Consider the following 13,149-nt stretch of genomic DNA (forward strand, 5'->3'; position numbering starts at 1 on the left):
CTAATTTCTCTCTCATCTATCTCTCAATTATTATGAGAAATGAAAAAGAATTAAAGAAAAATGAGGCTTCACGTTCTATACATTGTATCTTAGTACCTTTAATTTGAGAACTTTGAGAAAAAAGCCTCATCCACACAACGTCATGTCCATAATTTTATAGTCGGCCACACAAAATTTAGGGTTTATCCAATTTCGAAATTGAGGTTTTCTACATATTATGACGACATTGTGGATTTTAATCCGAAATAGTATTATTCTATTTAATGTCTAGTGGTATGATAATTAAATATCCAATTTTGGTAGGTTTCATATAACCCAATAACAATTTATAGCAAGGAGTATGATCAATTTTCAATTGAATACAAAATTTAGAATTTTACAACAAATAATTACATAACACGCAAAAAACACTAGTATGATTTACATTATGATCATATACATCCAAAGCATAAGATAGGACAAGAAAATATTCACATTCATCATGTGTCATATATTCTCTCATTCAAAGTTTACAAGCCCATATTTGTGCTTTGAAAACATCCTAAAATAGATAGAAACCCAATGATCACCAATTGCATTCATCATGTATCATATACTCTCAATTAATCGAGCTCAAAGAATATAAGTATTTACATTGATAACACTACAAAAAAAAGAGAGAGAAAATAAATAGTTACCATATAATAATTAAAAAAATAATAAAATTATAATTGAAAATATATCATATTATAAAGATCATTCTTCAATTAAATGCATATTAGGAACATAACAGTAAAACACACACCAAATTATGGTCTTTCCAATACAAACACCAAATATAGTAAGTTATTGAATATTTTGCATAACCTTACTTTAAAAAATATAGAAAAGGAAAACAACAAAATATGCATAACTTGAACGAAAAGGAATAGAAGAGATGCAAGTTGGGGAAAAGAGTATAAAATTATAGAATTATAATTTGAGCCTTCTCCACTTATCTTTCATATCCAAAAATGGATTGAACGTCACACCAATACCATGGGAAGCTATTTCTATATCAAATTTTGATACAAAATTCTATATCAAATTTCTCTATATTAGATTTATCTTTCTCAAATATATATTTCGTACGATGCCTAATTATTACTATTTTTAAATAAATAAGTCGCCATAATTTAAGCCTATGATCGTGCACTCACCGAATTTGCATGAATCACAAACATATTAGTATTTTTATATTATCTAAATTTTATTTCAAATTTCCACAATATTAAATTCTCGATGCGATAAATTAGTGAAAGTACTCACTCGATTAGCATTTTCATTAAATTTAGGACTCGATGTTCCTCACATTATTTTTTACAAACGCAATCTTTTTACCAACACTTACCGTAATCCATGTTTATTTATCAATTACTACTACTCTAGTAAACCTGTTAATTTTCAATTAAAATATTTATTAATATTATCTGTGATATTTCTAAAATTAAAATTTAAAAAAAATTATAGCTTACATGACTGAAATAAATTAAAATTACATAATAATCTCTAATTTACATTTTGCAACAACAAAATCAAATGCTATGAATTTTATGATAACTACATTAACATAGAAATTCAATAAATAATGGACATTTATATTTGTAGTTAAAAATTGCTAGAAAAATAAATGAAAAGAGCCCTCCATCTCTCATCACTCTCCCTCTTCCATCTCCGCCACCGGCCAAACTCGCTACCCGATAGGGTGAAACGTGCGTTGCGTTCGGCCCCAACACTCCACCGCAGTCTCAAAAAGTGATTGTTGCATTGTGGATGCCCTCACACATACAAAATAGAAAGGAAAAAAAAAACTAGTCTAAACCACTGAATTTAATTTGTTTCAGTATTTAGGTTTTATATTCATAACCGCAAACAGAATACATTGCATTATATTTAAATTCTAGTTTATTTAGTTGGATAGAAAAAACAGTAAAGTGATCTCATGTCTGTAATAGAGAGGTTTAGGATTCAAATTCCACCATCTGAAACTGTAACACATTCATGCCTATTAACACATTCTTTGCCAAAAGGAGCCAAATTTACCAGACTAGTTTTAGCAGTTTGTTTGTTCATCGAAAGGAAACACTAACCGGTGTCGTGACAAAATTCAAGAATTTTCCCGCAGACTGATGCAGCTTAGGGAGCAAACAGGAATATCAGATCATTTGCTGTTAATCTTTCCAGAGCCAACAACGATCCATCCAGAACACTGCACCAAAGTGACACGAGTTAAGAATATAGGCGGTTGGGTTGGAGAAGATTCAGGACGAATCATCGATATCTATGGTTATCTGCTCCCTTGTTACAGATAATGAAGGTCATAAAGAAAACTTATAAGAGAATATCAACTAACCCATCATCGATTAACAATTCCTTCTGCTCCCGCAACTTTAAAACTCTTTCCTCAATGGTGTTTTCAATAATAAACTTCACAATCCTTGGAACGAAAAAAATGGGGAAAAAATATTAGAACCAACGTAAAATCTACGTGCAGACCATAAACAACAACTCATTTAACATACCGGATTGGTTTGTATTGGCCTATTTGATGAATTCTGTCTTGTACCTGCCGCTCCATGACAGGATTCCACCACGGATCCATAATGAACAACTAATGCCATCAAAATGAAAATCATAAATTAACTTGTGGCCATATATCAGTATCACACACATTTTGTATACATCTCTGTGTTTGAGCTATCAGAGGGCAATAAAGTTCCAATAGGATCGAAGAAAACGAAATTCTTACATGTGAAGCTACTGTGAGATTGAGGGCAACACCCCGTGCTTTTGAACTCATTAAAATCACTCTGCAGCTAGGATCCTCGGTAAAATTTTTCATAGCAGTATCTCTAGCTTCCATGGCCGTTGACCCGTTTAAATGAGCGCAGTTCACTCCAGACTATTCAATAAAGGGAAATAACTATTATGGGTTTTTCCTAAAGAAGCAAATAAGAGTCCAAACTCTTTACAAGTTCAAAACCAACTCACCTTTTGAAGGGCATAGTGTATGAAATCCAGGAAAGGCGAGAACTGACTGAAGACAATTGCCTTGGCAGAACCATCCCTTTCAAACATATTTCGAATTTCTTCCTTCTGTAGTAAATTATACTCGCAACATAGCAGTTGCAAGCGATTAATCAAGAAAATATTTGACCTAAACCAAAAGCTAAACATAGGCACACAAATCTATCTATAACTAAATTAGTCAGGAAAAAAAAAGGAAAAAAATGGGATGCTTTTCCATTGAAAGGTTGAGGAGAAATTACAAATTACACATACCAAGGCTTCAATTTTGGTACTTGTCTCAAAATCCTGAACACCCATAATCTGAATTGTATTTAAAATACTTGATGGTCTGAATCCTTTAATGGTCATTTTTGACTTTTGCTTTATCCCATCATTGTTGGTGGTGAATTCAATTGCTTTGCCCTTTCTTTCCATTGAAGCAGGAGAATATTCCAAAAGGTACCGATGATCAAGTGCCTGCATTTTAGTAGGATCAGTTGAAGTTAAAGATCAGCAATGTGAGGCATGGATGGAGTTGGAGGACAATAAAATGATCCATGTTGCCATGTACGTTATTATACGTAAAAATCACAAAAAAAATTATGAAGCTAGAAAACCAAGCATGTTATATTGCATCAGTTTGACAGTATCACATTTTCGTTATTAGTTGTTTTCTACAGGTCTTCTCTAAATTTGGAGTTTTAATAATTATTTGTTGCCTCAGAACTTATTTATAAAAGACAAAATACTTTACTATACTGATTCTAATAATCTTATAACAAACATTTAATCGTAGAACTAAAGTTAGATGTCCAAACCTGCTTGTATTGTTTCTGAAGCCTTGAACAATAAACATTATATGGATACGTTGAACATTAAGTGAACCAAAATCTTAGCATAAGCCTGATCCAACAATAACCTGACGTAGGCGTGTCAGTAGAGTCATTATGTGGATATAGTTATTCATCAACATCAATGTTCCTGCATGGACGTATCTGCCAATAAGACACGAATATGGTATGAGTAAAGTGCCTTCATTTACGTTCTTGGAGGGGTTACACTTTTAACAATTAACAGATAACTCCAAATGAACTCAGATGGCATACTTATTAAATTGTTCTTGAGTTTCATTGTAGAGTGCTGTATAATAGTCTTTTTCATCAGCATCGAGTGAATATTTTTTCAAGGTAACCTGAATCAAAGCAGACTTAGAATATATGCCAATGCTGAAAAATTCAACAATTAATTCATATTTTTTAACTTAAAAAACATACAATTCTAGAAGGTAGTACAAGATCAGCTGCTCTGCCCTCTTTTGTGCGCCTTAACATTATGCTTTTCAAGATTTTGTGCTTTAACAAAATCATAGCACCACTATTGGCCACCGGATCACCACGACGATTTTGTATCGGCTTAGAAACATACTAAAATAGGAAAACATTGCTGGTCAATATGATATGTCTAAATACAAAAATATTAGGAAAAAGATATTTATCTATGCTCACTCTCTTCCACCAGCAGAAGTGCCGAGCATTTTTATGCCCACATCCAGTGCATTCTGCAGAACTGTAACACATAAAAGGTTCAGATATGTAAAGAAAACTATAAGATACAGAGAAATGCAAAGAACATAAAGAGAAGAAACATAAATATTCTAAGGATATGGTCAAATTGCAATCAAGACACGAAACAAATATTCCCATCCCATGTTTGTTTGTTTGGGTCTCTTGTACTTTCTCTCTCACCCCAGACCAGACCAGACCAGTGAGGAAGAGAAGACAGAAAAAGAAAAGTAATTGACAAAGAGATATGCCTTAAACTCAAAGGCATTACCAAAATCCTCAAGCTATACCTGCGATCAAGCGTATTGCAATTGCAATCGAAATCCTTGCAGCAATAATACGAGAAAGGAACTATCTGGAGAAAGCGAATCTGAAAAGAATTTTAAATCTGTTAGTATTGTGCAGTAAGTTTGAAGGTACCACTCTTCAACAACCATAACTTACAATGTAGTAGAGCTCGTCCACATGATTCTCTAGGGGAGTACCACTTAAAGCCCATTTATATCTAGATTTTAGAGCTAGGACAGCTCTTTTCATAGTACCATATCTTGCTTTGATACAATGAGCCTGTGGCAGAAAAATTAGTTAGCCCACAAGGAGGTAATAATGGAACACTTTTGATGAAATAAGAAAAGTCCTGAGAATTACAAATAGCAGAAAGATACAGATACAGTTACAAGAAATACCTGATTCAACAATTCATTGTTATTAATTGGATGTGATTAGTTTGAGCCCTTGTTTTACAAAATTAGCAGGTAGATATGCTAAATGTTTCTCTTATACAAACCTAGTCACACCGCTGGTTCACAAAATTATATTGATGAATTAATAAATCTCTTACAACACAATGCTCAGGTAATCTGTTACATGCCAAAAAGAGAGGCATAAATATCCACCATCCCAGCCAAACAAGAATAACAAAGGAACTTTATGACCCAACTTTGACACTCACAGTCTCACTAGCATAATCATCAGTCTACCAAAGAAAACAATCACATTACTCCAAACAAAAGTAAAGTAGCTAGATTCATACAATGGTTAAAACTTAAATGTCAGGTTTACCTCATCCAATACAATACGTTCCCAAACCAAACAATGCAAAATATGCTTTCCCTCGGATGAGGTTCGGCCAGTCGCATCTGAACTCTCAATTGAATTGTCATTTTCCACTTCCTTGCGACCACTGACATTTTTTCTATGAACCTCAGTATTCGGCTTAGCAGCCCAAGGCCATTTACAAGATCTCAAGTGACCTTTCAACTTATCCACATATAAGATTTTTCCACAACCCCAGCATTCTTCTTTAGGAGTCATCACATAATTTCTATATTCCTTCTCAACAACTCCATATGTCGTTATAACAAAATCATAATCCGAAAGCTGATAAAAAAATTTTCCTCCGTCGGCCCCATGATAGACAAAAACTTTGGTGCTTCCTTTTGAAGTGAACCAATCTATCTCTCTAGCCCACGGCTTGACAGCAACATCGGGACATATAACAAGTGTACCCTTTATTTTCGATGATTCCCTTGGTGAACTTCCTGTCGAGATACTTCTTTTGAGAAGAACGAGCGCTATTGCCTGGAGAGTCTTGCCCATTCCCATCTCGTCGGCAAGGATGCCACCTTGGGCAGAAGATTCCTCTTGCTTCAAAGCCCAAGCTAACCACTCCTTCTGATATCTTAGCAGTGGAATTATCAAGTCATCTGAAGGCTTGACAGTTTCCATCAGTATCTCATTCTGATTCACCTGGTCGAAATCTCTTTGGTAGTTCTCTTCAATCCATCTATTATTTTCTTGTTCTATTTTTTTCCACAATAACATTGGCCTATGTTTTTTCTCCCTACCCTTCTGTTTCCCACCAGATTCCTCAGCTATGTCACCAGCAATCTCAGTATCTGCATCCCGACTCTCTTCCTCCTCAGCTTTTTTACTACTCTGACTTCCCCTTTTTGCATAGGACTCAGTTTTCCTTCTCTTCGGGACACCATCAGAATCACTAGTACCTAAACTCAAGATGAAAAGTGAGTGATGGCTCAACATATGTGGTTGGGGTGAAGGGCAACAGAGTGATTGTATACTAACGAAATTGAATTTCACCTAGACGATTAATAGCACAGTTAGATGTATGGAAACAGGTAATTACCATTCGTAAACCACATTTAGCCGAATTTAAGTCTATCGATCCTACACACCTATTGTTTCCTAAAACATGATTGATAATATCGTTTAAGTCTAAGGTTTTCTCATGTCTTGCCCCAATATTTTCAGAAATACAGCTACCTTCATGGTGATAGACTTCCAAGCAGCTCACCACAAATAAAATATCCAATTCCACAATGAATTAACAAAAAACCCCCAAAACAGCCATCCTTCATCATTTCAAACACCCAATTGTAGCTCAAAATCACACACGGTCAATTACTAACCTTCACCACTCGGCGGCGCTTCTTCATCTTCCGAATCAGAACTCTCTCTGTAGTTGATCTTCTCTTTCCCTGCAGAAATTTCACTTCCCAAAGTCGATAAACAGCAACAAACACTACATTTCCAAAAGCAGAAATTGAACCTAAAAATCGGAAACCGACAAGAAAAGGAAAATTACCCTTGGAAGAAGAAGCGCCATCGCCGTGAGAGCGGAGCTTCATTGTGCAATTGGAAAATCAAAGTAGTGAACGAATCAGAAAAAAAAAATTAGGGTTTGAACGATTTAGCTTCTTGTTTGAGTGTTACCGGTGAATTTCGCGGCGGGAAAATGCTGTTATAAACGGTTTGAAGGAGAAAAGGCGTGGAATCGTGAATCTTGATGTATCAAATTACGATTTTACCCTTTTCATATTTTGTATTTAGAGCATCCAAAAATAACTTTTGTCACGTCACTAGGACTAGCCACTGCAATGTCACGTCACCATCTCACTGCATAATAGTGGACAAGCACTAGGACTAACACTAAGACTAGCCAACAAACAAAATCACAAATTTAGAAATACGAAATTAAAATTTTGATACGAATGCGGAGAAATGCAACCATTTTATATAAATTAAAAGAAACATACATAATTAAAAAAAAATTACATTAATAAAAAAAAATCGAATAAACTGCTAGTCCGTCTGGCTAGTCCGTCTGCCACTCGTCGGTCACAATAGTGGACTAGCGCACGGACAAGCGGCTAGTCCACTATTGTGGATGCTCTTATAGTGCAAAAAGAAATGGTGACATATAATAAGTCCACGAAAATAGGCTTATTTTGACATTTTGAGATATCCAAAAAAATAGCCTCTTTCTAAAAATCAAAAGTTTCTCTCTTGTACGATATCTATTTTTTTCTAATCTCTCATACTTTTTTACTTATTCTTCTTTCTCTCATATTTTACTTTATTTTTCTTCTTTCCTCTTACTTTATTAACTTTTCATAAAAATCAGCTATTGTTAATAAATAAGACTATTTTTTATGATAGAAGGGTAATAGAATTGTGGCAGCATACAGTAAAAAAAAGTTTGAATATAAATATATTCATTTATATAATAATGAAATAAAACATATAAAAAAAGTTGTAATATCATAACAAGTATGATCACAAAATATAATAAATATACTATATGTCAATGAAATAATTAAAATATCCTTGTATCCAATATAACTTCGACTACTTGTTGATGTCAGACGACCATCGTTTGCATATTATCGAGCAAACAACGTGTTCAACAGAGAAGGCCAATCGAACCAAACGAGGGCTTTGCTGGTACTGCGACGAGTGGTACGGGTTCCGAATCACGTGCGCAAGAGGAAATTTTAGGCTCATATGAAGGTGGAAGAAGAGGACGAAGAAGAAGAAAAGGAGTTCATTCCCGAGCAAGTTGAAGATATATCCCATATTTACGCACTAGAAGGAAGGCAACGCTCGGACGCATTCGAACTAATGGGGCATGGTTAGGAAAGCAGATAGGTGAAGATATCAGCGCCTAGTAGGAAAGTGATACGATCCTATATCATAGGATATTCCAATTATTTAGTTTCCTATTTATTCACCATATCTTTTCCAGTTATATTTAGATATTTGTTTCTTATTAAATAAGTTAGGGTAGTAGTATGTTATTATTATAAATAGGAGAGATTATATCATTGTATGGGGAAATCAATTAATCAATGAAATACTTTTCCTAAACTTGTCTTGAGCAACAAGAATATTATCTTTCGTTTCATAGTTGTTGTTCGTCGGAGAACGTACGAAAATCAGCAATTCATGGTCTATCTTTCGAGAACGTCGAAGGTTCGATCACCTTATCCCTCTGAGAAGTTAGTTAACCGGCCTCGTTACGGAGCACGTCTGTAACAGAAAGCTCATCTACTTAGCCCATACTCGGCCTGATATTGTGTAGTATCCCTCTGAGAAGTTAGTTAACCGGCCTCGTTACGGAGCACGTCTGTAACAGAAAGCTCATCTACTTAGCCCATACTCGGCCTGATATCGTCTACACAATAAAAGTAGTAGTGGACCACTTGGAAGTTGTGCTGAGGATTGTCGGATATCTTAAAGGAACTGCAGGGCATGGAGGGGGTAGAGCCAGGAATTGATGTAAGGAGGGGCAAAAATATATTAGAAACAAATTTTGAAGTACTGAGAAGGAGCCATTTAAGAGAAAATTATAAACAAATTAAATTTGCAAATTTGAAAAATAATAGGATTGATATCATTTTTGAGGAGGGGCAAATGCCCCACCAAGATACAATGTAGATCTGCCCCATACATGGTTACACATATGCCAACTAGGCAGGTAATGGAGTGGACAGAAGGTCAACTATGGATACTTCACCTTTCTTGATGGAAATCTAGTAACATGAGGGAGCAAAAAGCTAAAGGTGGTGGCATCATCAAGCGTTGAGGCTGAATTAAGAGTGACAAAAGTGCCCTAACCGAAATTCTGTGGTTGAGAAATTGATGACCGAAATAAGGCTACCCACTGAAAAGTGTTAGTTATTATGTGACAACAAGGCGGCCATAAGCGTCTCTAAAAATCCGGTCAAGCATGACAGAACTAAACATGTGGAGGTCGACTGACAATTCATCAAAGAGACAATTGGGAATGGAGCGGTTGAGTTCTCATTTGTCCGATCTGAAGATCAACTGACAGAAATTCTCAACAAGGTAGTCATCTCGAGAAGTCTCGCAAGCAGTGGCGAAGCTAGGGTGGGGCCAGTGGGCTGTTGGGCCCCTCACCCTTTCGAACTTTACCCTATATATGTATGAATAATTTAACAAAGTTCGTAGCGGTGCAATTGGTATGGATAGTGTACTTGTAAGTTATAACGGAGTGATCTTAGGTTCAAAATGATATGTTATTTATTACTATTAAAAATCTAGATAGAAAATAACTCTTTTATTTCATAAATAAGTATATAATATTAGCAAAATTAATTTTAATACTCTTTATTATAAAAAAATATATTCTTTAATTATATCGATGTTGATGTCGTCACTGTATCTCTATTTTTATTACCATCCTCTAATTATCTCATTATACATCTCTCGCGTACATCTCTCTATTAATTATATTTGATTTAATTTCATGTCGTAGATACTGAAACAACTCGACATCAAAACAACTCAACAAAATTTAACAGTAATTTGGGTCCCCCTGGTTAAAATTCTAGTTGCAAGTTGAGTTTTGGTGATCCCACCGCTCAACTCAAGGGGAGTGTTAGAATATGATAGTTTGGAGCACAAGTCATGTTTACTTACAACCTATTCTTCTCCCTATTATCTTCTTAACCTAATTATGCCCATACAACTCAGATCAGGCCCAATGCATATCATGGCCCAAGCCAGCTAATCTGAATTTATTTATACATGCATTAATAATTTTATTTTTACACGTATTATTCACCTCTGTGGAGGCGCCACCTCTTACCACCTGAACTCCGCCGCGCTGCCCAGCCGTTTGTCTGACGAAACAATAAATTCAATTGTGATTAGGTATATCGTTTATTCTACATCATTAATTGATCGTTGATACCTCTTAACATAGATGTTTTTAGAAGAATTAACAGTCATTAATCGATATTGTTCTTATTTAGATAATTATGATTATGATCATAATCCCTTCAATTGTATACAACCAATCATGTCTCAAGAAATCAGTAATTTCTTCTTCTTATTATTATTATTTTAATTTTGCTATTTACAATCTAAAAGATTATTGCATATGTAGAGTCACTCAAAAATGTCTGATGCTGAAGAAGTAAAGATCTCAATGAAAGTGATGATAAATAAGGAGAAAACTGAGGTGCTATTTGCCGAATGCAATGGAGATTTTGTAGATATTTTGTTAAGCTTTTTGACATTGCCATTAGGAAGAATCGTGAATGTTTTGGAGAAACACTATGGAGCAAAAGAGACACCTGTTATAGGATGCATAAACAATCTATACAACACCATAGCGAATCTTGATAGATCCCATTTTTGGACAAAGGGTACCAAGAATATTCTGCTTAATCCAACTTCATCATTCGACGAGGACTGTGGAGGACTAAAGCTTAATATTAGTGATTACCAGCCAGAGTATTTATTGTGTATGAGATGCTCTAAACTTAGATTCATCAGCGTAAGCGCCAATCAATATGCTTTTTGCAAATGTGGAGTTGTTATAAAAACATATGATCATGAACCGAAGCTATCTCAAGCTGATCGTAGCAGTGGAGTATTTGCCATAAATACAACAACTTTCATCGTAACCGATGATTTGCAGATAGTGCCCGATGAAAAAGGGGTTGTGCAAACAGTTAGCCTTCTTAACATCGCAGGAACAAAAGGTGCGGAGTTAGTGGATGTGACTTTTGGGCTCAATGAGGTTAGTTTTGATCTTCCATTTGACAACTTTGTGTTCACTTGTTGATATATTCTTCTTGTTAGATCATGAATTTGCTCAGGGCATCGATGATTTCTGAGACACCGTTGTCAGATGTCTTACTGAGTACAACAAGACATGTGAGAGAATCCGAGTTTGAGACTACATTAACTCGCATTGAAAAGGAAGAAAATCCAGGCTCCAAGAAGATGATATTGAAGGTCACGTTACAAAAATCGACAAATAGGGTCTTGTTTGCTCAAGCAACGAAAGAATTCATCGAATTCCTATTTAGTTTGCTCGTCATCCCACTTGGAGGAGTGGAGTGGCTTTTGGCAAGCAAGTCTTCTATCAAAAGTATTGACAACTTGTACAAGAGCATTTCCAATTTCATAGACGACAAGCATTTCAAGTCTCCGGAGGCTAAAAACAGGCTGATCAAACCCAAGATACCTCATGTTTATATATCCAAAAACCAAATTCTACCTCTCGATGAGGAAATCTTACCTTATCACTATCAAGACGACTCTATGTTTTCTCGTATTGCTTTTCCTCAAGGCCACGGAAATTATATCATTGGATCAAGAACATATCAGGTGATGGATGATTTAACTGTGATGCCTTTCTGCATTTCCTCAATCCTTTGCAGTCTCAATGAGCAGATGATTTCATTAGCTGATTTGAAGGAAGTGGAGATAGAAATTGGCTTGGAAGAGGTAAATTCACTTGACTTCTTGTTTCATTCATCTATAGAGTGATATGATACTTATAAGTATTTATGATTTGAAACAAAATTCTCTATGCAGGCTTTAAGCATATTGAAAGCATCTATAACATCGAATTCTGCTTTGACCAATGGTCTACTTAATCGAATATCAAGAAAACAACCAATTTGTATTCCCTGGTATGAAATTCATTTCTCCTTTTTAGGTTTTAAAGCTTATGTCTTTCTTTTAGACATTTTGCAATGAACCAACCTTCAAGAATGCATCAAAGCCCAAGTTAGGATTTTTAGATATGTTTTTGAATTCTTATGCAATTTGTTAAAGATACAAATAGATTTATATGTGTATTGCCCTTTATTTGTAGGGTAAATGTGCTTCTTTGGATAAATGTTTTAATGGTGACGACATGGGCTCTATCTATTCTTTGAGGAAGTGTTAGGAAAGTGAGGATGACTTGCGCTTTAGCTTTTTTTATTACGATTAGTTAGTTTGAATCGTGATTTTGTCTACATTTCCGTTATTAGATTTGAACTTATCCTTGTTATCAGTGGTAAAGCTATTTAAGCTAGGAGGGGCAAAATCTTTCCTCAAAATTTTGCATGTATTGCATTTTGTTTTTCGATATATCCTTACAATATATTCTTTCTCATACCAAGTTGAATTCGTGGCTCCCTTTTGCTTGTTTTTAGTAGTTTACGCGTTTTAATGCAGTAATAATACTCAAGAGTGATTATTTGATAAATGCGTTCGATATCGGAGTGTTTGGTTTGACCGATAGGACTACATCATGCAACTAAAAATTGGATTAAATTAAATTATTTTATCAATCATCGTTATCATCCTCACCATTGTGATGATGCTATTTTTATTTTGTTTAGTTTATTCACAACACCTAATTAACACAACGAACATATTTCGTGTTGCGCATAGCCCGAGGGCTATAACACTAGTTTTTACAAACGAGTGTAGAAAAGTCAACGAGATTTCT

At 35.0% G+C, this 13,149-nt stretch overlaps 2 protein-coding genes across 2 annotated transcripts; one reads left to right on the top strand and one right to left on the bottom strand.

The window, feature by feature from the left end:
• Positions 1-1,553: 1,553 nt before the first annotated feature.
• On the bottom strand, positions 1,554-7,316 carry LOC125196821 (DNA repair protein RAD16-like). Its single transcript, XM_048095461.2, has 15 exons — positions 7,195-7,316; positions 7,019-7,087; positions 5,652-6,595; positions 5,034-5,156; positions 4,880-4,959; positions 4,533-4,593; positions 4,302-4,451; positions 4,134-4,219; positions 3,947-4,022; positions 3,301-3,504; positions 3,010-3,114; positions 2,768-2,920; positions 2,541-2,629; positions 2,372-2,455; positions 1,554-2,227 (listed from the first exon to the last, which is right to left on the bottom strand). The coding sequence occupies exons 1-15, from the start codon at positions 7,235-7,237 to the stop codon at positions 2,155-2,157; spliced, it is 2,340 nt and encodes a 779-aa protein (XP_047951418.2). The 5' UTR covers positions 7,238-7,316; the 3' UTR covers positions 1,554-2,154.
• A 3,496-nt stretch (positions 7,317-10,812) lies between these two features.
• On the top strand, positions 10,813-12,752 carry LOC148929751 (uncharacterized). Its single transcript, XM_089069681.1, has 4 exons — positions 10,813-11,439; positions 11,502-12,152; positions 12,243-12,340; positions 12,526-12,752. Exons 1-4 carry the CDS (start codon positions 10,813-10,815, stop codon positions 12,587-12,589), a joined length of 1,440 nt encoding a protein of 479 aa, XP_088925807.1. The 3' UTR covers positions 12,590-12,752.
• The last annotated feature ends 397 nt before the right edge of the window (positions 12,753-13,149 follow it).

Source organism: Salvia hispanica, chromosome 4 (assembly GCF_029641045.1).
Source record: "Salvia hispanica isolate PSC_SH4W2 chromosome 4, Shi_PSC_v1, whole genome shotgun sequence".
Lineage (NCBI taxonomy): Eukaryota > Viridiplantae > Streptophyta > Magnoliopsida > Lamiales > Lamiaceae > Salvia > Salvia hispanica.